A 24,354-nucleotide genomic window follows, 5' to 3' on the forward strand; every position below is an offset into this window, starting at 1 on the left:
TGATGATGGATATAATATTTATAATAGGAAAATTCCAACTAAAAAAACCTCTGGCACTGACCAAAATGAAACTTTCAACAGCACATCAATGCTCATATCAGTCTTTTTTTTTTAATTGAAACACAGCTGATTTACAATGTTGTGCTAGTTTCAAGCATATAGTAAAGTGATTCAGTTACATATATTCTTTTCCATCATGGGTTATTACGAAATACTGAATGCATCCTACGCTATAACAGTAGGTTCTATCAATTGTTTCTTTTTCCTTTTTTTTAATTGACGTATAATTGCTTTACAGAATTTTTCTCCTATCAATCTTAAACTTATCTACCTAGTTCAGTCTTTCTTAATTTGGATGAATACTATTTATCTAACCTCTCTTCTGTTGCTAATCAAAATCTATCTTTCCTTTCAGGAAATATGGACTTTTTTCATGTTTCTTGATTAAATCTCATTCTTATAGTTTTAAGCCAAGAATGCTTAGAATACCTAGCTTTCTGACCTTTAGGGTACAGTTCAAAACTCCTTTCTTGAGACCTCCTTAACCACTGCAGTTTTAAAGGTCCTTCTAAATCTGCAACCACAGTTGAAAATTTGTTTTATTTCATAGAAAATTAGTCCCAACTCAACCAAAACCTCCTAGAAAGCAAAGAAAAGGTCTTCAATTACACTCACACACTTACTTACAAGTTTGGCAGAGGATTAACAGGCTACAATTGACTTTTAAATAAAATTCTGGTTCTTATCACAAGAAAAAAAATGGTAATGGATGTTAATTAACTTATTGTGGTAAGCATTTCTCAATATACACTTTTATCAAATAACTATGCTGTAGTACACATTTAACAATGCTGTATCAATTATATCTCAAAAAACTGGGAAAAATCCCTAGAGGCAATTTCTATTACCAGTTCCTCCTGTCCTTCCTGAGTTATGTTACGCACATAAAAGCTGATATTGTTTTTTGCTTTTCACAAGTAGCATATAACACTTCCTTCACTTTGCTTTCTCCCCCCTGACTTAATACGTCCTGCAGACTGTTCAATTTCAGCATATAGAGATCTGCTTTTTTATGGATCTGGGAGCACCCTCCTAGCTCTGAATGTAAGTACTGAAGATCTAAAAGAAAAGCAGTTCAAAGGAAAAGTAGTTCTCAAAGACATGCTGAATGAAGGAAGCCTTAAACAAAAAGAATGAACACATAATGCATGACTCCAATTATGAGAAGTTTTATAACAGGGAAAACAAATCAATGGGGACAAAATTAGAAAAGTAATTGTCTTTGGTGAAGCAGGGGTGGGAATGACTAAGAAGGGGCATGAGGGGAACTTCTAGAATGTTTTTTGTATCTTTTTAAAATTATTATTTTTGATGTAGATCATTTTTAAAGTCCTTATTGAATCTGTTGCTTCTGTGTTACGTTTTGGATTTTTAGTGAGAGGTGGGTGGGATCTTGGCTCCCCACCAGGGATTGAACCTGCAGCTCTTACGTTGGGAGACAAAGTCTTAACCTCTAGATCACCAGGAAGTCCTCATTCTATATCTTCATAGGAGTTTGAGTTACACAGGTAGGTACGTTTGTCAGCATTCCATAAATATACACTTGTGCATTTCATGTAAGTTAAACTCAAAAAGTACATAAAACAAATACTGAGCTCTAATAATGACATGTATGCTGAAATGTTTAGGGGTGAACTGTACTGATAATGACAACTTCTTTGTAATGCATCAAAAAATAAAATGGACTGGTAGAAAGACAAAAAAAAAAATACTGGGGGAAAAATTCTGCCTACTATTTCTTATTTTAATATAATGTGGCCCCAAGAATACAAATAAACTTATATGCTCCAAATTGTACTGCTAAATTAGAAAACCTAGACTCTGCCAAATCTGTTTTCCCCTAAGAAATACATTTATAGGAAATTCCCTGGTGGTCCAAAGGTTAGCGCTCCATGCTTTCACTGCAATGGGCACAGGTTCAATCCCTGGTTGAGGAACTAAAATCTCCATGTGCCCAGCGGCTTGGCAATTACAACATTTAAAATATTTAGTGAAAAGAAATTCAAAACAGCACTGTAAAACTGCACTTATTATAAACAAAGTTTGTTTCTCCTTATATAATATGATACTAAAGCCACAAACACCTGTGTTCAACTTTGCCTCCAACAAAACTATTCCTGAATTTAACCACACAATTATACCAAGAAGGCAAATACCACCTGTGTCCTAATGTAAACCTGTGTGACAGAAGGTTTACTTTAAATCAAGGGTCCTAAAACACCACCCCACCCCACAGTCTGTCAGGAACCATACTATACAGCAGGAGGTGAGCAGCTGTGGTAGGGCAGGGGCCAGGGTGGGGGCAAAACCAAAACCACTCCCACCCCCACACTATGGAAAAATTGTTTTCCACAAAACTGATCTCTGGTGCCAAAAAGGTTGGGGACCACTGCTTTAAATTATGGAAATTTCATGCAAACAACAAATGGCATTAGCTGCCTAAATCTCCTAATCAACATCAAGAAAATATCACATTGATCCAATTCTGCAAGCTGATTAAACTGCTCTTCTACTTCCAAATACTAATTTTGATGTGTACACAAATAAGTTTACACATTTACAAATAAATATCCATCTTCTCGGAAATTGTAAAGATACTTAAGCATTCACATCTTGAAAAGTAAAATGAATTTGGCACCGATAATAAAACTGTAAATAGAAATAATAATAAAACTGTAAATGATTAACGAGATTTTTAATAGTGCTAGGTATTTTAAACATTAGAAAAAGAAAAAAATACTAAGGGGAATTCCCCAGCAGTCCAGTGGTTAGGACTTCACACTTCCACTGCATGGGACATGAGTTTGACCCCTGATCAAGTTTGATCCCTGGTCAGGGAACTAAGATCCGGCAAACCATATAGCACAGCCAAAAAAGAAAATCAAAACACAACAACAAAGATCCACAACTTGGCTAGAAACAGAAATGAATCAGATGACCCTGCTTGAAGGGCCCGTGACTGCCCAAATCTATGATGATGTGAGCATTACACAGCCTTAATGATAAGTGAACAACTATCTTAGTAATATCTTAACTGGGCAAGAATGGATGCTAAATCTAAAAGGTGAATATCTGATGAGGAGCAAGATTTATTTATAGTCTCAAACTATTTTCCCACTTATTGAAAGGAAAACAGTACCTTTGCAATGAAGAACCACATGAATACCTTAAGTGATCAAAGTAAACACTACCAATAATAACATAAACAGACATCTTATGCCTCCTAATGTGATGCGCTGAGGACAGTCACTTACGCAGTATTCCTGTCAGAAAAGCATAATCTGATTGTACACTATGAGGAAAAGAAACTTTAGACAAACCGAGAGCAATATCTACAAAAACAGAATTCATATACTCTTCAGAAATATCATGTAATAAACAAAAAGGGCAAATGGGTGGGATGCTGGTGTGTGATTATGTGTGTATAACTGCAGACTAAGAGACTAAAAAGACATAAAACTGAAAGGTCCCGTACTGGGCCTTGGACCACAAAAAAACTGCTACCAAGGACATTAAGACAACTGGTAATAATATGAATACCATCTGTAGATTAGACAACAGTACTGCATCAATGTTAAATTTCTTGATTCTGAAAAACTGCACTGTGGTCAAAAATGCATGCTCTTCTTTTTAGGAACTACACAGCAAAGTATTGAAGAGAAAAAGGGCACGATGCCTTGGAATTTACTTTCAAATGGTCCACAAAAAAATTTCACACACATCTTCAAAGAAAATGACAAAACAAATGTAGCAGAATATTACACTGGTAATCTGGGTGAAGACTATTTGGGAGTTCTTTGCACTGTTCTTTAAATTTCTCCAAATTTGAAATTATTTCAAGATAAAAAGCTAATAAAATGTGGGACAATTCATTTAATTCTGCAAAAATTGGCTGCATTAAAAAGCTATGTTTGGGGACTTCCCTCGCGGTCCAGTGGTTAAGACTCTGCACTTCCAATGCAGAGGGTGTTAGTTCGATCTCTGGGCAGGGAACTAAGACCCCACTTGCAGCTGTAGCCAAGAAAAAAGAAGTTTATGTTTAACAACTCATAAAACTTTGAAATGTGTTTATTTCCTCATATCTATACTAAAATAATCAAACATGAGAGTATTTTAGCAAAAGAAAAAGAAACATATGCCTATCAGCTTTTTACAAGTCTTTTAAAATGAGAAAAAATGACAGAAAAGATTCTAACACAAGGACCATTATTTTAACCATTTTGAGACATTGAAACCTTTTAGGTTTCTATAAAATACTTCTCTTACAACAGGCCTTTTGTTTTACTTGTTTGACTACTTCCTATTACTGCAGGAATCCCAATAAATTGATTGCTTTGACAATCTATGGTCGAGACTTCATTTGTCAGATGCATTTATAACATTTCTAATCAACCAGTGCTACCGTGGTAATATTTAATAAAGAAAAACCTGGGGGTGAGACAGAAGAATGATGATAGACAGACAATAAAAGGAAAGAGCAGAACACATAAAAGAAGCTGAGACCTCCAATGGGTGCAGGTCCCAGCTGGAATTGCCAGAAGCACAAAATGTACTTGAGTCTTGCTGGACACTCCAGCTTTTATACACGGAGATGCTACTGATCCACCGAAGCAGGGGAAGTGGTAAGGCATATTGGCTTTCCCCGCCGTGGTGTCCTCTTGCAGCCTATATCTATCACATTTTTTAAACCTAGTGCCATGTGCAAGGCAGCTATAGTGTGATCAGTGGTAGGAACAGGCTGGAGTGGCCAGTCTAGGTTAAGCCCCTGTATAAGATCCCCAAGTACAAACACAAAATTAATCATGAAGTCCTAGTTAAACAGAAAACAGACCAAATGCTAAAAGGAAGGAAGATGCACTCCCAGAGCTTTATAATATACTGTGATATAATAAGGAATAAAGGAAAATAGCAGAGCAAGATTTTACTGAATTCACACTGCATTACAAAATTCCCACTAGAACATTCACCTAATCTTTAAATCAGTTCACAATTCCATTGTTCATTGTTCAATAAAGGAAAAAATCTTATGAAATTAAATAAATGTAAAGATATTAACTAAGAATATATAAGCCAGGGGAAGAAGTTTCTAGGCCTCAATATCTGGTCTGTCACTTAAACAACTAGAGGTTAATACACCATCTATCCATCACATTTTAGTCTCTTCTCACCTTACATCTATGACTATAAAATGCAAAAATCCATCTCTAGAGGAAATATCCTAAAGGCCACAAAGTGGCAATGTTACTTAAAGTCTGCACATTTTAAATCTCTGAGATTCTTTAAATCTGCTTAATTTTCCCTCTATTTAGCTTAATATCCTTTCTCATCTCTACTACCACTCCTCTCCCCACTTTTAAGTGGGCCACAAACACAACAGGCACACATACATCTATTCATCAGATATAATTTTATTAACTTTAAAATCTGATGTCTATCTTCTGAAATAAAATTTTCTTAACAGCCCTCAACTAAATCTTATGTCCCCATGGTCCTTGGTAGATAAGAACACACACTTCACAACCTCTGGCTGAAAATAAGAAAATGGTAGACAGCTTAACATGAAAAAGTAGGATTATACTAAAATAACTTCCACTGTTTTATATGGTTTACGGAATAAATCTTTTTTTTGGTCCCACTTTGAGGTTTGTGGGATCTTATTTCCCTGATGACCAGGAATTGAACTCCTGCCCTCGGCAGTGAAAGCGTGGAGTCCTAATCACCAGACTGCCAAGGAACTCCCTGAAAACAATCTTAATAATCCCTGATGCTGTTAATATATGCACTACCTGAGTCTAAGGGCAGAAAGATCACAAGCTGTATATAAATTAATATTCTGCCTTCCCCATAAAGAAGGAACAAAAATATCTTCCATCAATTCTTTAATTTAAAGCAGAGCTATAGTATTTTATTTAAAGTATCTTCTATCTTCTCCCTTTTGAAGATTTTCTAGGTACAGAAATGGACATTTAGTTGAAATAAACTTCTAGGAAGTGACATAGGAGCACCAGGATGAAGTAAATGCATTTAACTATTAACTTTTCCGACCATCACATTTATAACGAGTTAGTAGCTGAACTCCTATATACATTTCACCAAAAGGGTTAGAAGTAAAAGCCTGGATAATCTACTATTTTCAAGCACTGAATAGTAAGTCTAACTGGTAACAGAACAAAGGGTAAGACAGATTACATTTTTTCAGTTATTCTTCAAAAATAACTGATTCTCCAATAAGAAATACATTTGAACAAAAACTAATTTTACAATAAAACCAATTTCTGAAAATACTTCAGAATACAATTTAACAAATAAGGTTTTTTAATAGCTTGTCAGTCAAACCCCCCCAGCTCCCAGCATTTGACAGTAAGTTCAGAAAATGAAGCAATCACTGAATTTGCTTCCCAGCTATTTGATAAATTATACAGCCTCCAGTTCGACCTTCAAAAATTTCCAGTGGAACCATCCTAGACACTTCCATGAATACCTCTCTAGCCCAAGCCACTGTGATCTCTCAATAGAACTTTGCTACAGACTCCTTTTAACTGATGTCTTTCAGTATTGCGCCCTCCTCAGTCTGTTCCAAGAATGGGGACCCAGCGGCATTATTAAGTACTGTATCAAAAGTTACTGAAGAATTTGATGTTTGACCCAAAATAAACACAAATATATGTATATTTATGTATATATGTTTATATGCCTGAGATTATGGATAATATTAATAAAAGACCTGTATGCAAATACTTCAGTCATATATATATATTTAATCCTAACAAGAGAAACGTTGGACTGGAAGAAACACAAGCTGGAATCAAGACTGCCAGGAGAAATATCAATAACCTCAGATATGCAGATGACACCACCCTTATGGCAGAAAGTGAAGAGGAACCAAAAAGCCTCTTGATGAAAGTGAGAGAGGACAGTGAAAAAGTTGGCCTAAAGCTCAACATGCAGAAAACTAAGATCATGGCATGCGGTCCCATCACTTCATGGGAAATAGATGGGGAAATAGTGGAAACAGTGTCAGACTTTATTTTTGGGGGTTCCAAAATCACTGCAGATGGTGATTGCAGCCATGAAATTAAACGCTTATTCCTTGGAAGAAAAGTTATGACCAACCTAGATAGCATATTCAAAAGCAGAGACATTACTTTGCCAACTAAGGTCCGTCTAGTCAAGGCTATGGTTTTCCTATGGTCATATATGCATGTGAGAGTTGGACTGTGAAGAGGCTGAGCGCCGAAGAATTGATGCTTTTGAACTGTGATGTTGGAGAAGACTCTTGAGAGTCCCTTGGACTGCAAGGAGATCCAACCAGTCCATTCTGAAGGAGATCAGCCCTGGGATTTCTTTGGAGGGAATGATGCTAAAGCTGAAACTCCAGTACTTTGGCCATGTCATGCGAAGAGTTGACTCACTGGAAAAGACTCTGATGCTGGGAGGGATTGGGGGCAGGAGGAGAAGGGGATGACCGAGGATGAGATGGCTGGATGGCATCACTGACTCGATGGACGTTGAGTCTGAGTGAACTCTGGGAGTTGGTGACGGACAGGGAGGCCTGGCGTGCTGCAATTCATGGGGTTGCAAAGAGTTGGACACGACTGAGCGACTGAACTGAACTGAATCCTAACAACTCAGTAAGATTTCCCCCCTATTTTCATAAAATACTAAGGCTCAAAAGGTTTACTTGCTCAAATCACTAAGAGTCAGAAAAGGGTCCTAGGCTTTTCACTAGTACGTTAACAAAACCACAGACTCTATGATTCATGGTCATCAATAATACCAACCTAATGAACAATATATAAATACCTAAGTTTTTTAAAAGGCCCGTCATACATAATATACTTCACAGAATCCCTTCCCACAATCCCCCAAAACTAATTACCTTTAAAAATCAGTTAACATCTTTGGACAACTTCAGGATGGATAGTGGTCAATAAATCTTATTCCTTTAAATTATCTAACAACTCTGAACAATTAAGGTGCTCATAAAAAGGAAGACACAATAAAATAAGCTAAAACTTAAAAACATTAAAGCCTCTTAGAAGTAGCCATAATGTCTCTGAGGAGTAGATTACAGCATAAAGTTACATGCAGGATATTCAGTTACACTGCCACCTTTTAATGAACAATTACAGGCAATTTACTGGAGGCTTGTAATATTGATAGCTGATGAAAAATACTACTCAAAAGACCCTTTCAGCCTCAAGGTAGGCCACAGTATAAGAAGGTATACAGCCAGGCTTACCAGACACATATGACTTCTAACATTGTTTTCAAACATCAAGTCTTGAGACTAGCAGGCAGAGACTGGGAAAACTTTAGGCCAAAGGAAGAAACTTCCAGGAAAAATAAGCATGAGGAATCTGAGGTGGGGGACACACAAAAAACTACCTAATGACATTCATAATTTAAATACAAGGAATCAACTATGGAGCTGAGAAAATGCAGATTCCAAAGCCTCAGCTTCAAAGGTGCTCACTCAGTAGGAGAGGAAGGACAAGAATCTGTCATGTAAATGGTAACTTGTAGGACTTCCTAGTTGGTGGTCCAGTGGTTAAGAGTCTGCCTGCCAATGCAGTGGAGGTGGATTTGATCCCAGAGCAACTAAGCCCGTGTGCCACAACTACTGAACTGGCGCTCTAGAGCCAATGCTCTGCAGGAAACCTGTGTACAACTAGAGAAAGGCTACACACAGCAACAAAGACCCAGCACAGCCAAAGATAAACAGTAAATAAAATTTCTAAAACCTAAAACAAAAACCCAAAGAACCATTTATGTTCTCCCTTACTCCTGCTGTCATTAGCAGCAACTCTCACAAGGTTAGGTAGATACAATTTGCTCCCTTTTGATGCTTGTGATGAGGGAAGTTTTAAACCTAAGTGCTTAAATAAAGGTTTAAGTTTCAATTAATTATGTTCTCCTCATATAGGCAACAAAGAGGTGACTGGCTATAGGCATCAATAGATAATAGATCATTGCTGTTAGCTACTTTACTTTAAATGACAAATGTGAAGATTCACAAGACCAAAGAACAAAAAGCTTTGGGGCAAAACAAATTCCAGCTCTTTTACGACCCAGCCAGTCTCTTAAGAAAGTTATTCCTTTTTGAATCTCAATTCCCTAATTGTAAAAATGAAAACAATCTTGGGGATTCCCCAGCATCCAATGGTTAGGAGGACTCTGCTTCCATTGCTCGGCACCCAGGTTCCATCCCTGGTGGTTGGATCCCCAGTCAGGATCCCCTCCCCTCCTTGAGCTTCACAGTGGGGATAAAAAAAAAAAAAGCCAAACATAATCTTAACTATTCTATAGGATTGTTATAAGGCGTCTGCAATAACATATGCAAAGTGCCTTATATAAACGTGCAAAAAAATGGCTAAATATGAGTAAATACCTGAAGTGTCAAGGGGGAAAAAGCAGGATTAAATACTATATAGAATATGATAACTACATAAACCACTGAACTGTGTAGGAAAATCAGTCAAAATGATGAGTGGTTTTGTCAGAGCAGAGGAACTATGGGTCAGCTTTCATTTGCTAGTTTTTTATAATTAGGTTATATTTTCCAGTGAAAAAACAAATGCAATGGGAAATGTGCAAATGTTAATATAAAATTGGCACACAGCAAATTTAACATAAATTAAAAACTCAGTATGCTATCCACACCAACTGCCAAAAAGGTCCACATGAAGACAAAAGCTTATATATGTCTACCCTTTATAAATGACTTCATGTATTACACAAGTTATCTGTCCAAAATTTTCAGCTTTGACACATGTAGCAGAGTATTAAATATCTTGTTTCATAAGAACCAACAGGTATTACAACAGCAGTAAATGCAAGAGTTGGAAAGAGCAACTGCCTGCTTCTTCCCTCCCCGCCCCCCACCAACATTCAACAGCTGAAACTTGAAGACTTAGCCATTTTCTTCCCTCATCTTTCTTTCCACACTCTTTTTCTATATACATGTCCTTCTAGACCCAACTCAACTCCAGTCTTCCATAAAAATGACAACCCTGGTCTTCCTATCCTTTTCTTCTGTACTTAGTTTCATACTGTAAAATTAGCACTTTAATCACACTATCCTATACTGTTTCATCTAAGACACCTCCTCCAATACACACTATCTTATACTATTTTATCTATATCTCCTCCCTAGGGTTAAATGGAGTAAGTTAGTTCAATTAGGGATTGTTTATTCAGCAAGGGATGAAAAGTATTAGGGCACTATTTACTGAGCTAGCTGTCAGCTCCTGCAGGCTTGCAGAATTCAATGGTGAAGAGATCACATTTGCTTTCCCTAATTCTAACAGAGCTTTTTCTCCTCTACATGAAGTTCCTAACCAGTGCAGGTGTCAGTCCTTATCATACAGTTCTTTAAGGCAGTCAAAGCCAGTGCTGTAGCATCCCCAGCTTCTGTGAGATGTTTTCTTAATCCCTCCCTTCCTCCAAGGCTAAATAACCAATACATCTAGATGAGATGTTGAAGCAGCAGATTCCTTTCAGTTCTTCAGTTTCAGAACAGATCACCCCAACTCCCAATTCCACCTCCTTGCACCATTCGTTCCATTAAAAAAAATTCCTGTCACACAGTGGGTTCCCAATTCTGCTTCACAGAGGAGGTACTCTGAAGATCACCCAGAGGGGAAAAAAAACATTGAGCATGTAAGAATCCTCCTGTAAAACAGGCGACCTGGGTTCAATCCCTGGGTTGGGAAGACCCCTGGAGGGGGGCATGACAACCCCCTCCAAGATTCTTGCCTGGAGAATGCCCATGGACAGATGAGCCTGGTAGGCTACAGTCCATAGGATTGCAAAGAGTCGAACACAACTGAAGCAACTTAGCACAGCACACACATTCATGGGGTTCTGAGCAAGTGTTTGGAGCAGAAAAAAAAAAACACTGTGATGTTAAAAAGTCTGAAAACTTATAGGACTAATCTTTACTTCTGGTAGATAAGTAAAATAGTTCACATCTCAGTAATTCTTGGTTTATACTACACAGAGTAAATACAAATAGTAAATGATTCTAAAACTGTTAACCACTCCTTGTCCCAAACTATTCAGGTCTGGAAAAATGGCGCCCTCTAGATCAATCTTTACCCCTATCAAAAGCAGAATACTGGACTTCCCTAGTGGTACAGTTGAGAGGAATCCACCTGCCAATGCAGGGGACACAGGTTCCATCCGTGGTCCAGGAAGATTCCACGTGCCTCAGAGCAACTAAGCCTTGTGCGCCACAACCATAGGGCCTAGGGCAGCAGCTACTGAAGCCTGCGCACCTAGAGCCTGCGCTCTGCAACAGAAGCCACTGCAATGAGAGGCCATCGCACCACAACTAGACAGCAGCCCCCGCTCACTGCAACTAGAAAAAGCCCACCACACAACCAACCAAGACCCAGTTCATAAATAAATCTAAAAAAGAAAAAAGAACCAGAATACTGACATTTTCAATACTCAACTGTATTTCAGAAACTGTTATATGGTCTAATTCACCAAAACAGCCAATAATGACTAAACAGAAGCTGGTCTTACTTCCTTAAATCTCTTTAAGACTTGGTTGGAATAGACAGCTTGGAAAACTTCGCAGGTTGGGAAGGGTTAGAAAACTACAGAAACAACAAATGCAGAGTCTGTTGAATAATGTGTGGAGGACAAAACCTTCAAACCCTTAACAAAGCACTCTCATGTTACTTTTACTCAGATAGTTGTTGGCATTTGCAGTCATCTGCTACCTCTCTGCAGTCTCTGAATAAGTTGATTATACCCCACTGTTTGAAATTCGACTCAAGATATAGCCCTTTCCTGGTTCTCTTTAAAATTCAAACTACTCCCTGTCAATCTCTCTCACTTGCTCCCTCTTTAATTCATCCTTTAAACTGTGTTACTGCTGGGGGTTCTTTCTTTGGCCCTCTTCTCTCACTGCACGTTGGCTCTGGAACCACAGTAAGTAGAACATCAGCTCTGCTTTCTTAGTTTGGGTAACTGTGCAGAAGTATTTACTCTTTAGAGTTCTCTGAAGTCTTCATCTGTAAAACTGAGGTAACTTGTACCTATACCACAATGATAGAATTAAATGAAAACATACATAAAAATATGTATTCAGGACACCTGCATACTAGAGACACTACAGAACATATAATTTCGGCCATTATTTTTATTACCAATATTCTTAAAGAATCTTAAACTCATCCATGCCTTTACCTACACTGAGGGCTGAAACTCCAAATTTCTATCAACAGACCTCTCTCGTGAGCCCAAGATCCTACCATCAACTGATTGTACCACAGGTACCCCTAATACTATTTCCAAAAGCCAACATATCTCCAAACCCTAACCTGCTGCTCACAGTATTTTCTAAGTTTTTGTTTTTTTTTTTAAAAATAACTATCAGCAAATGTTTCTATCACATTTCCCCATTCCCACTATCTTGATCCAGGCTCTCAATGTCTTTCTCCCAATTATTGTAAAAAACTCTCATTTGGCCTGAGTCACCTATACCTCTCTCTCTCCATTTAACAGATGATTTTAGTTGCATTGCTAACCTGAGTTTCCATTTTCCTACCTATAAATTTTGCCTCTGAGAGTTAGTGCAGGGATTAAAGCAAAACTTGAAAGTGCCTAACAAAGTTAGTGCCCATTACTGACTTAAGACAACTGAAATGAAGACATATGTCAAGACTTCACTGGCTCATCAATCTGAACAACCCTTGCTAAACTGGATAATGATTTTCCAATTGTGGAAGACTAATTCCTCAAATTTTGTGTTATTCAAAATATGTTAGGATAGAGACATAAGTGTGTTTAATCTGCATTAAGGGAGCTCCCCAGTGGTCCAGTGGTCAGGACTCCACACTTTCACTGCAGGGAACATGGGTTCAATCCCGAATGCCTCATGGCAAATCTGCATTAATATTTTCTCTATCACTTTTAAGTCTAGACAATCAACAAAAATCAAGTCCTGATTTGTATACAGCATTTGCCAATTTCTGTAGTGTCAATAACATAGCTGAGCTCAAACTAAAAATGGGCTATCTGTAGGGCTAAGAGATATGCAATTGCAGTGTATTATATTGATACAGACATAACTTCAAGATTAAATATTATGGTTTAATGGTAATAACAGTATTCTAAATTTATGTAGCTTAACTTTAATTTACATTTCAAACTGTAGTTTATAATGTAATTAAACGTAAATAAAATCTAAAACACCTATTAATACAATGTATTTAATTTTTTAATTCATATAATTTGTTTAATGATTGTGTTTAGCTTGCTAAAATTCTTGAAACCTGAACAGCTGGCTCACAATGAGCAAGCGCAAGCACATTATTGGACCTGGACACTGAAATACCAACTCCACCACTTGTACCTATGAGACCTTTATACAGAACCTCTTTAAGCCTGCTTCCTCATCTAAAATATGAGAATGATATACTAGACGGGAAAGTTATTATACTAGATGGGTAGTTAACTTTTATATGCAACAAGTGCCAAACATTACGTGCTTGTAATGTAATAAGCACGTAATGCTTATTACCCCCTTACTCATTCTATTTGATACAAACCAAATGCTGTTTCCTCCATGAAGCCTTTCTTAATTTCACCAAACTTATCACTTCTCCAGAAAGCCAAACTATCTCTTCATCTATTACAGCTCTTATCTCTTATTTTATCCATTTTGTTGTACGCTTAACAACACTGTTTGGTCCTTAGACAAAGATGGTGCCTTGTTTATCTGCTCTATCCCAGCAATTAACACAAACACATTTGTTGAAAGATGGATACAAACAAAGGGCATGCTTCAAAAAGTTCCAAATTCAGGGTCACCTATCCTTTTTTGGTCCTCCTTTAAGAAGGCTACAGAGAGGCATTTCATCTATTCACAAAGCAAGGAAGATGAGTAATACAAATAGAATTCCCTCAATCCTATTAGCAAAAAGACAAGTAAATTTATCTGCAAGACAGAAAACAAAGAATGCCTTAGAATTTTACAAAACATTCAAGTTTGCCATCCTGATTAAAACAGGATGCCCACTCACTAGTTCTGAAGAAGTAATTTAAAAAAACAGGAGTGGGATATTGTTAAATGGAAAGAACAATACTCCCTGGTCATTTATTTCTTAAAGATTTAATAAAGCAATACATGTAGCTAAAGTTACGGCTTTTTCCTTTCTGATTTTTGCCATCACCAAAACTTTGATATTTTAAATATTTTTCTGAAGTTGAAAATGGAGCCAATATTTGTAAACAAGGAACTGAATGTCCAAGTTAAAGGGTGAGGGGGGAAAAAGAGAGCTGCAGGAAAAAAACACAAAAACAACTTCCTTATAAAGAAAAATATTACTTGCGCTAACACTACAGTAAACCTAGATTTTTTTTTTCTTTAAAAAGGAAACAATTATGTGGTAATCACTTTGTGTTTCTTTGCTCAGTCTTTATTACATTTTAGATAAGCTTTTCATTAACACACAATAAATATATTAATAACTACCCAGACACCTAATCTATACCAAGATCCACTGAGAATTCACAAATCCTTTCTGTCATCTATCTTCTTCTAGCCTCAAGCCCTTTTTTATATTTTATATGTAGTAAGTATTTAAGTCAGAAATTAAAGAACACAAACAAAAATAAGGTTTTCCAAAAAAGATCTCTTTTGTATCATCAGTTCCTCTCCATGAACCTCAAATGTTATCAAGCCACCTAACCCTCTCTTCCTGGAGAAGGAAATGGCAACCCACTCCAGTATTCTTGCCTGGAGAGGAGGAGCCTGGCAAGCTACAGTCCATGGGATCACAAGAGTCTGACAGGAGTAAGCCACTGGGGAGAGAGAAAAAACCCTCTCTTAACCCTCAATTTCTCTGATCGAAACTACCCTGTATGTGAATCTTCTTTAAAATTTATCTAATAAAAGTCCTTTGGGTCTCTTCTTCAAATCTTCCTGTGACTAAGACTCCATTTTTAGAAAAGTTCTCCCTTTTATTTACAAAAATTTTCCTCCCTATATTCTCTACCCATTGATTCTAGTACTGCCACTGACATGAAGAATAAACCTACCAGAGTTTTTAAAAAGTTATATTCCCCTTCTAAATCATCTCTACTAAGCTAAACACTATGATGAGAAAGAGGATATAAGATAACATGTCTAAAACACACTGTGGGAAGAAGTGAGCTGAGAAGTGAGCTGTATACATAAGGTAATAGTACAGGCCCACCTTTACTTCTACAAGTTTCCCACTGCCTTTCATGTGAAGGTTACATCAGGGACCTCCTCCAACCTGATTCAAATTAGACCCTACCCTACACACCTGTTTTTTCAAGCCAACTTTGTATCTATCTCAGTAGATTCCTTCTACATCCAACTAAATGCAAATCAACTCCCTTTTCCTCATCTGATCTCCAAACTTCCTTAAAAGAAACACATCTGACAACCTCCATTTAGACTTCTTCTTGAACTATACAAGAATTCCTATTCCAAATTATCTATACAATGTTATTATCTAAACAGATTTGAGCTGTTCTGAAACTATGTTCACTCTTTTCAAAACATCTCTGGCTATCCTCTACTTATCTTCCGAGGCGCAGCTCAGAGATCACAACGATTCTTCCATGATCATCAACCTACACCCCGAACTGGGTTAGGCAATCTTCACGCTTTCAAACTGGCACCCTGTGCATACCTTGAGAAAACACTTTCCATTTTGTACTGTTATGTATCACTAATGTAAGGCTCCCTGACAAGACTCCTCTGATTTTTCTATAAAGTCTAGCACATTGTAAAATTGTTCAAAGATAAATAACTTCCATCTCAATTCTTACACACCATAATAAGTTTTCATTACATCCAAACACAATTAAGTCTCCATTTTTAAGTCCTCTGCTTGAAAATTAGAATCCTAGAAATAAAGAAATCCTACTATTCTCACTCACTAGTAATGGAATTTTTTTAAATATTAAAAAAAAATTTTTTTTAAACCTTAAGCTGTTGTCATTATAATCACATTTTCTCTAGATCTGTCTCTCCTAAAATCCCCTGAGCTTTCCAGTTAAACAACTGGATAAACTCTTACCCAGATATCTGACTCAGTCTAATGTTGGGCTAGAATTACACAGCCCTTAGTCCCCTCTACTAGACTATCCTATTTGTTGTTATTGTTTAGTCGATAAATCATATCTGACTCTTTGTGACCCCATGGACTGTAGCCCACCAGGCTCTTCTGTCCATGGGATTTCCTAGGCAAGAATGCTGGAGTGAGCTGCCATTCCCTTCTACAAGGGAATCTTCTCAACCCAGGGTTCAAACCCATGTCTCCTGCACTGACAGGCGGATTCTTTACCACTGAGCCACCAAAAAAGCCTATCTTATTTTTGCCTAGAGTTAAAAGGCTAGAAAGATAAAACCAAGCCAACTATTTTATGAGGTTTATAAACAAAATTACAAAAAAGATCTTCACAACCCAGATAATCATGATGATGTGATCACTAATCTAGAGACAGACATCTTGGAATGTGAAGTCAAGTGGGCCTTAGAAAGCATCACTACGAACAAAGCTAGTGGAGGTGATGGAATTCAGTTGAGCTGTTTCAAATCCTGAAAGATGATGCTGTGAAAGTGCTGCATTCAATATGCCAGCAAATTTGGAAAACTCAGCAGAGGCCACAGGACTGAAAAAGGTCAGTTTTCATTCTAATTCCAAAGAAAGGCAATGCCAAAGAATGCTCAAACTACCGCACAATTTGCACTCATCTCACACGCTAGTAAAGTAATGCTCAAAATTCTCCAAGCCAGGCTTCAGCAATACGTGAACTGTGAACTTCCTGATGTTCAAGCTGGTTTTAGAAAAGGCAGAGGAACCAGAGATCAAATTGCCAACATCTGCTGGATCATCGAAAAAGCAAGAGAGTTCCAGAAAAACATCTATTTCTGTTTTATTGACTATGCCAAAGCCTTTGACTGTGTGGATCACAATAAACTGTGGAAAATTCTGAGAGAGATGGGAATACCAGACCACCTGACCTGCCTCTTGAGAAATCTGTATGCAGGTCAGGAAGCAACAGTTAGAACTGGACATGGAACAACAGACTGGTTCCAAACAGGAAAAGGAGTACATCAAGGCTGTATATTGTCACCCTGCTTATTTAACTTATATGCAGAGTACATCATAAGACACGCTGGACTGAAGAAACACAAGCTGGAATCAAGATTGCGGGAGAAATATCAATAACCTCAGATACGCAGATGATACCACCCTTATGGCAGAAAGTGAAGAGGAACTAAAAAGCCTCTTGATGAAAGTAAGAGAGGAGAGCGAAAAAGTTGGCTTAAAGCTCAACATTCAGAAAACAAAGACCATGGCATCCGGTCCCATCACTTCATGGGAATTAGATGGGAAAACAGTGGAAACAGTGTCAGACTATTTTTGTGGGCTCCGAAATCACTGCAGATGGTGACTGCAGCCATGAAATTAAAAGATGCTTACTCCTTGGAAGAAAAGTTAGGACCAACCTAGATAGTATATTCAAAAGCAGAGACATTACTTTGCCAACTAAGGTCTGTCCAGTCAAGGCTATGGTTTTTCCTATGGTCATGTATGGATATGAGAGTTGGACTGTGAAGAAGACTGAGCACCAAAGAATTAATGCTTTTGAACTGCGATGTTGGAGAAGACTCTTGAGAGTCCCTTGGACTGCAAGGAGATCCAACCAGTCCATTCTGAAGGAGATCAGCCCTGGGATTTCTTTGGAAGGAATGATGCTAAAGCTGAAGCTCCAGTACTCTGGCCACCTCATGCGAAGAGCTGACTCACTGGAAAAGACTCTGATGCTGGGAGGGATTGGGGGCAGGAGGAGAAGGGGACGACCGAGGATGAGATGGCTGGATGGCATCACGGACTCGATGGTCGTGAGTCTGAGTGAACTCCGGGAGATGGTGATGAACAGGGAGGCCTGGCGTGCTGCGATTCATGGGATCGCAGAGTCGGACACGACTGAGCGACTGAACTGAACTGAATGCAAGGAGCAACTCTCCCTCTATCCCAGACTACTCCCAAGTTGAGATAGAAGGAAAAACTGACTGTTGCTGCCTTTTTTTTTTTTTTGTCACTGCCTTTTGAATATCTGACAGAGCTCTCTCAAAAAAAATTTTAAGAAAAAGGCTCATGGCAATGTATAGCACAGCCAAGATCTTCAAAAAGCATATCCTTTGACCCAGCACTTAAGGATAGGTGTGAATCAATATTTATATCTTAGAATGTTAAGAGTGAGTGAGTGAAAGCCACTCAGTCATGTCCGACTCTGAGACCCCATGGACTATACAGTCCATGGAACTCTCCAGCTCAGAATACTGAAGTGGTAGGTAGCCTTTCCCTTCTCCAGGGGATCTTCCCAACCCAGGGCTCGAACCCAGGTCTCCCATACTGCAGGCAGATTCTTCACCAGCTGAGCCACAAGGGAAGCCCAAGAATACTGGAGTGGGTAGCCTATCCCTTCTCCAGAGGATCTTCCAGACCCAGGAATTGAACCAGGGTCTCCGGCATTGCAGGCGGATTCTTTACCAACTGAGCTATCAGGGAAGCCCCTTAGAATGTTTACAACAGTGTTATTTTAGCCGGGAAAAATGTATAAAGAAGCCGACATACTCAACAGGGACTGGCGAATTACAGTAAATCTTTGATAGAATACTATGAAGCCTTCAAAAGTGATGTCACAGAAGAAATATTTAACAATTAGGGGCAAGTTCTAAACAAATGCACAAAGAGTTTACAAAACAGTATCCGAGGTATACAACAAAGTAAACCACATATCGAAGTCACTGAAATTTGCTGGACACGTCAAGCCAGACAGCTAAGATATTCAAGCCAGACAGATCTTGAAAAGGTTTTGATACTGAATTAGATCATGTGACAGAACAAGGCAAAAATGGCCGCAGTTCTGCTTCACTGTGTTCTGCCAAGAAACATGCCCAATCACAGAACTTTAGAACAGCTGTGACATCATTTTCAGGATGAAGTATTAAGTATTTCCCTACTGACTGAGTTACCATTTGGTCAAAAGATCTTTTGCAATCTTGTAAATAATACCAAGGCAGACACACAAACACCCCACTTAAGGGAGTTAACTGCTTCAATGAGCTATCAGTTCCATTCTCATGAAACTTGTTTTATCTTGGAAGCCTAATAAAGACTAAAAAGTACAGTTTATAGTCAGTTATGTAAGCATGTTAAAGAATAACAATGGGCAACAGAGGAGTAAGGCAATACTGACTGAAAGGGTAACTGGATTTAGAAGCAATCGTAGGGACCTTCAACCTCAGCAAGTTTTTCTTACAGAAAGTAAACTAAAAAGTAATCTGACACAAGTATAATAGCTTTTATTTTTATTTTTAGTGATTAGTTCACCTGAGAACAACTGGGGTACTCACTCATCAAAAGTCTTTATGGAAGATCCATCAGTTACCTTAACAAAGACCCTAGCTTGATTAATACACTCACTCTTTGAAAATACAATGCTGGTCAATGTATCTTACACCTTCTTATGAAGTTTTATCACTCACTGAACCACTCAAGTGAATTTAATACCTGATAAAGACCGAACATAAGTTAACAATCCTCAAACTTGCTACTTCATTTTTAAACAGCTTCCCCACCAGTTCTAATATATACAGAATGATCTTAACAGTTATGCTGTACATTCCAAAAAATAGTCCTGTCTTTGCCTTCTTACTTTTAAAACCACAAGATGCAGAACAGAACTTTGCAGATGAAAGCAAGCAGGTTCTTAATATATGACACTATGCATGTTGCAAGTGATTACACCAAGCACCTGGATGCCCCTCACACACATTAATAATCTGCTCTGCCATTACATGATGCCCAAAAAGCCAGTCTCCTCTCTTGTTCCTCCAGAAAAAGAAGCCTGTGCAGACATACTTAGACCCTTTCACAAGTTTGGCAAAAATAATCAACTATCTTTTTTCTACAAGATTATGGAGAATTTTAAGTTAAATTATTAAAACTCTAGGAAAGGAGCAAGTTTTTTTGACAGCCAACTTTCCAGTAATCTGGCTCTATCTCCCCAATACTTTCAGCATCACTGACAAGTATTATCTTTATTTCTTATTTGTCCGTACATACTGGAAGATAAAAGTCAACCATCCTGTTTTAGGCAACTACAGACCTCTGATTCTGTGTTATGGAGATGGAGAATCTACCTGAGCAAAGTTATTTCTTTGAGCAGTCATTCACAGAGGGAAAACAAGTGCCTCAGGTCCTAGATCAAGTACAGAAGATCCCTATGAATTAATGACCAATTCAAGGAGAATATATTTACATAACTGGTGCTGCGGCTAAGTCGCTTCAGTTGTGTCTGACTCTGTGTGACCCCGCAGACGGCAGCCCACCAGGCTCCTCCATCCATGGGATTTTCCAGGCAAGAGTACTGGAGTGGGGTGCCATTGCCTTCTCCACATTAACTCTGTTAGGTTTTGTTTATTTTACATTTGAAACTAACCACTCAGGATTCTATCATTAATGAAAAAAATTTTAAAGTATTACCTCCTCGCCATTATCTTCTCACCTACTTTCTACATTTAAATATGTTTAAGTTCTGGATAATACATGACTGCTCTGACCAGTATTTTATCATTCGCTTATGGTCCTTACACAGTCAATGCACAGGACCAACTCTTTCAAATAAATTCAACCTTTTGGTATAGATCTATTCCCCATCACTCTGTCCAAGATAACCCACCTGTTACAGAGGAAACAAGAAAGTGGATCTTTAGGAATACAGCAAAATGTTAAGAGCAAGAGGCCAGCTTTATCTGACCATCTGTTTTTCAAGTTTTATAAAATAAACCTTTCTAATGGGAAAAAGATCTTGAAAAAAAAAAAAAAAAAGATTAAGCAGAACACTAAAAAAGATGGGAACAAGGAAGAAAGTTCTGAAAAACATCCTCCGTAACAGTCAGTTGTCACCAGGCAGGCAGAAATGTTAGGGCTTGGTGACTCTTGAAAATAACCAAGTACCCAGCTAGGCCAAAACCTGCAACAGAATTTTTATCTTTTTCTCTGCCATATTACGGCCTCAATCTTTTCTTTCAGTTCTGTTTCTTTCACTTCAATACTCCCTTTGTGTACTTTTCAGACTCACTCTTCACCTGTTCCTGCATCACATAAAGTCAGTTTCTCTATGGTTTCTGCTTTCCTTTAACTTAAACCCACATTTCTGCCCCCTATTAATATTCCCACACTCTTTCACACTAAGGTTCAAATAGTAAGACCAATTATCCTCCCATAAAGACTTGAACTGTTAAATGATACTTGTGTTATTTACAAAGCTTTATTAACGGTTGAGTATTATACTTCTCCTGTTCTCTCTAGTTCCTTCTCCTTCCCTTAAAGTCTTAAAAAAGGGTTCCCTCTCCTTCCCTTAAAGTTTTAAGAAGGGTAAGCTGGTTACCTTTTTAACACTTTCTTCTTCCTCTTGGCGTTTCTCATAGTGTGAGAAGTCATCAAAAATGGAAGTGGTGTGCTTGTAGCTGGCTATGATTTTCAACACCTGCTTAGCTTTTTCCAGAGGCACTTCTTGAGTGTCCCTGGAGTTGGTCACTGGTTTATTCTCGTTGTTCTCTAGGCGAATGTGTCGCAGCTGGCTATTGGGAACGTCCTTCACAAAAATCCACCTGACATCAAAACGGCCCTTCCACTTGTCCTGGGACCACACACCTGCACATGTGTTGTAGTCCACAGCAGATTTCATTTCTGCAACGCCACAGAAGTGTCCACTGCCGTTGACACTGAAAAGTAAGTAAACGGGGCCTTTCCCGTTCATGGAGCGATAAGCAGCATCCAGTCTCTTGTTACCATGCTCTGTGCTGCACCAGATATTATACTTAATGGAACGGTGGATATCGTCCTCGGAGTAGCTCTTAATGATGAAAACCCGGCCATGTTTCAGATTCCAGTCAAAATCCTTGGGGTTATAGTTATTAATGGACCGCAACTTCTCCAAGACCGGATGAGGTTCTGAAGGAGTAGATCCAGATCCAGCCTGAGTCTGTCCTACTCCATTACCATCCACCCCATTATGACCGAACCCACTGCCACGGTTCCGAGGTGCTACCCAGCGGGTTGGCTGAGCTGCCTGCTGCTGCACTGACAGTTGAGCAGGCTGTGGTGGAGGTGGAGGCAATGGCTGCGTCTGTTGCCCTACTGATGCCTGTGCCACTGGTGGGCTATTGTTAGCCTGCTGACCTACAGGCTGCGGAGACCCTTGGGTTGGCTGCTGACCTATATTCTGAACCAAAGCCTGTGAGGGGGCTTTTGCCACAGGACCCTTGTTATCCCAAGTTCCAATATCCATGTTATGCTTTATTGGGGGTGGTGGAAGACTTGACCCTGCAATGCCATTCTTGGTCTTCAACTTGGGTTGCTGTTTTGCAGGCTTGCTAGCAATATCAGCCCAAGATGCTGGTTTTGGAGGAGCAATGGTAGCTGGAGGCAAACTATTGGAAGCCACGATGTTACTAGTAATGGACCCACTACCAACAGCAGAGCCTACAACTTTTGGAACATTGCTTGCAACTTCTGTGCTACCCAACTTCAGTGCTGCCATCCCTTGGTCTATAGTATTCATGCCAGGAGCCTTATTGAGGGTCTCACTGGCAAAAGCTGACTGTCCATCAATCATGGCTCCACCTAAGGAGCTAGGTGCATAAGCATAATTGCTACTATATCCAGAGCTCTGAGTAGACTGTCCCTGAGAACTGTTATTTCCCCAAGCTGAGAAGTCAATCCCACTGGGAAAGAAATTAAAACCATGCTGACCAAGAAATGGAGTGCTACCCAGGGCTCCTGGTTGTCCAAACATTGCATCTGGTAGAAAGTGAGGCTCTCCGTTGCTCAGCTGTCCATAAGAAGTTAGATAGGGCATGGCTGTGTCACCCCCAGTAGACCAAGCAGCTTCACCCAAAGAATAGGAGAAGCCAATGGAGGGACTGTAGTAACTGGGTAAGTAGGAATCTGACATGGCAGTATATGCATTATTCTGTGGAAGAAAAAAAAAAAAGCAAATTAGAACGAAACACAAAAATAAATAAAACAACCAGGACATTTCCTCTCCGAATTATTCATATAGTACGAACATTTCAGCCATTACCATAAAAAATGAGTGTTTTTTTTAGATGGTCTCTTCCCATAAACTTGCTGGTATTTTTATAGACTGAGATATTTTGGTTTAATCATTGAAGTGTTTAAACATTTAAAACTAAACTGACATACACTGAACACAGGCCTTAGCTTTTAGTGCTTCAATTCAGAAAAAGGAAAATGCAGCATCTCACCAAGTGTAAGTCCTGTTCTGTGAGAAAGAATGCGTACTTAGCCACTCAGTCATGTCTGACTCTTTGAGACCCCAGGGACTGTACCCACCAGGCTTGTCTGTCCATGGTGATTCTCTAAGCAAGAATACTGGAGTAGGTTGCCATACCCTCCTCCAGGGTATCTTCCCAACCCAGGGAGAACCCAGGTCTCCCACATTGCAGGTGGATTCTTTCTTTACCAGCTGAGCCACCAGGGAAGCCCAAGAATACTGGAGTGGGTAGCCTATCCCTTCTCCAGGGGATCTTCCCGACCCAGGAATAGAACCAGGGTCTCCTGCATCGCAGGCGAATTCTTTACCATCTGAGTTACCCAGGAAGCCCACTCTCTGAGGATGCCTTTATTAAAACCACTATCCCTGGACTGAAGAAATGGGATTACTGGCAGAACAGAAGAATATTCAAAAGAGTTTCCTATTAAAACTGCATTGTATAATAAATAAAACAAAAAGAACTAGAAATTTCAATTTCTATCCCCAAAATCTGTGCAGCCATTACCCAACCATAAACCAAAAAGAAAAGTTCAATACATCTAGTTTATAATATAGCTTTCTGGCAGACCATCTGAGAACATCAGTAGATGCCACTATTTAATTATAACCTAAAATTTTTAAAAATGAAAAAAAAAAATTATAACCTGGAAAGAAAGTGCGCAGTGGCTTCCAGAGCATTCAAAACTAAACAAGTATTGCTATTTGTTCTGTTTCATCTATAAAAGTAAAGGGTGTAGCTAAAATGTACACTTAACTTTTCCATTAAAAATAGGAATTAATTTCTAAAGGCATGGTACAGTCCATATTTTGCCTGACGCAGGATACAGCATGCTTGGGGCTGGTGCATGGGGATGACCCAGAGAGATGTTATGGGGAGGGAGGTGGGAGGGGGGTTCATGTTTGGGAACGAGTGTAAGAATTAAA

General features: G+C 38.7%; 1 protein-coding gene across 3 annotated transcripts in view; it reads right to left on the reverse strand.

The window, feature by feature from the left end:
- The window catches only part of YTHDF2 (YTH N6-methyladenosine RNA binding protein F2), a 30,151-nt gene that overhangs the window by 2,504 nt on the left and 3,293 nt on the right, over positions 1–24,354 (reverse strand). Inside the window, exons 4-5 of one of the 3 annotated variants that reach the window (XM_027965412.3) lie at positions 21,531–23,106; positions 13,452–13,461 (exon numbers count right to left, since the gene is read on the reverse strand). In XM_027965412.3, the coding sequence (XP_027821213.1) occupies positions 13,452–13,461; positions 21,531–23,106 (1,586 nt within the window). Of the gene's footprint in view, positions 1–255; positions 23,107–24,354 lie in introns of those variants that run through there. The other 2 variants (XM_027965411.2, XM_060410611.1) reach the window with 2 other exon arrangements.

The sequence above is a fragment of the Ovis aries genome, chromosome 2, assembly GCF_016772045.2.
Source record: "Ovis aries strain OAR_USU_Benz2616 breed Rambouillet chromosome 2, ARS-UI_Ramb_v3.0, whole genome shotgun sequence".
Lineage (NCBI taxonomy): Eukaryota > Metazoa > Chordata > Mammalia > Artiodactyla > Bovidae > Ovis > Ovis aries.